Here is a 547-nt window from a genome sequence, read left to right as displayed (position 1 = left end):
AATTGTATGAGAGAGAACTAAAGGTAACTGATATCAAATATTCCTTCTCCTTCCAGTGAGATGCTGCTTGGACCAACCCCCCAAGACTTTGAATTTTTACCAAAACACAAAGCTAATGCATATGGGTGAAGTCTCTGCTGTGTATGTTTTTTAGTTTAAATGTAAATCAAAATGGGTGTAACATCTTAAAATGTAAAGAAATTGTCCTTCACTATTTTATCAAGGAAATTACTGTATCTTTAGTAACTCTTTAAGTTATTTTATTTCATGGAGAATTTTAAAAATGAGAACTGTAAATTTTCTGTGTTCAAGGTTTCTACAAACATTATAACCACAGATCTTTTAATCATCTGATTTTATTTTGTATTAATGACACCAATTACTATTGCATTTAAATGTATGGAAAAAGCAGTGTAAAAAGGCAGTTTACTTATGTATATAAAGACTTTTTATCTCTGTTCAAAGATTTCCAGAAGATAACTTGTACAGCAGAATAAACGTGATATTTACACTATAAAAGTGTTTGCTTCCTAATACTAACAAGAGA

At 29.6% G+C, this 547-nt stretch overlaps 1 protein-coding gene across 3 annotated transcripts in view; it reads left to right on the top strand.

The window, feature by feature from the left end:
* Positions 1 to 514, top strand: part of LOC119586428 (tRNA-dihydrouridine(47) synthase [NAD(P)(+)]-like) — a 14,270-nt gene extending 13,756 nt beyond the window's left edge. For all 3 annotated transcript variants that reach the window (XM_037935153.1, XM_037935154.1, XM_037935155.1), the window contains exon 12: positions 57 to 514. In XM_037935153.1, coding sequence (XP_037791081.1) covers positions 57 to 129 — 73 coding nt within the window. In that variant the 3' untranslated portion in view covers positions 130 to 514. The remainder of the gene's footprint in view (positions 1 to 56) is intronic.
* Positions 515 to 547: the final 33 nt, after the last annotated feature.

This window comes from Penaeus monodon, chromosome 21 (assembly GCF_015228065.2).
Source record: "Penaeus monodon isolate SGIC_2016 chromosome 21, NSTDA_Pmon_1, whole genome shotgun sequence".
NCBI lineage: Eukaryota > Metazoa > Arthropoda > Malacostraca > Decapoda > Penaeidae > Penaeus > Penaeus monodon.
This window is presented reverse-complemented; position numbering and strand designations above follow the sequence as displayed.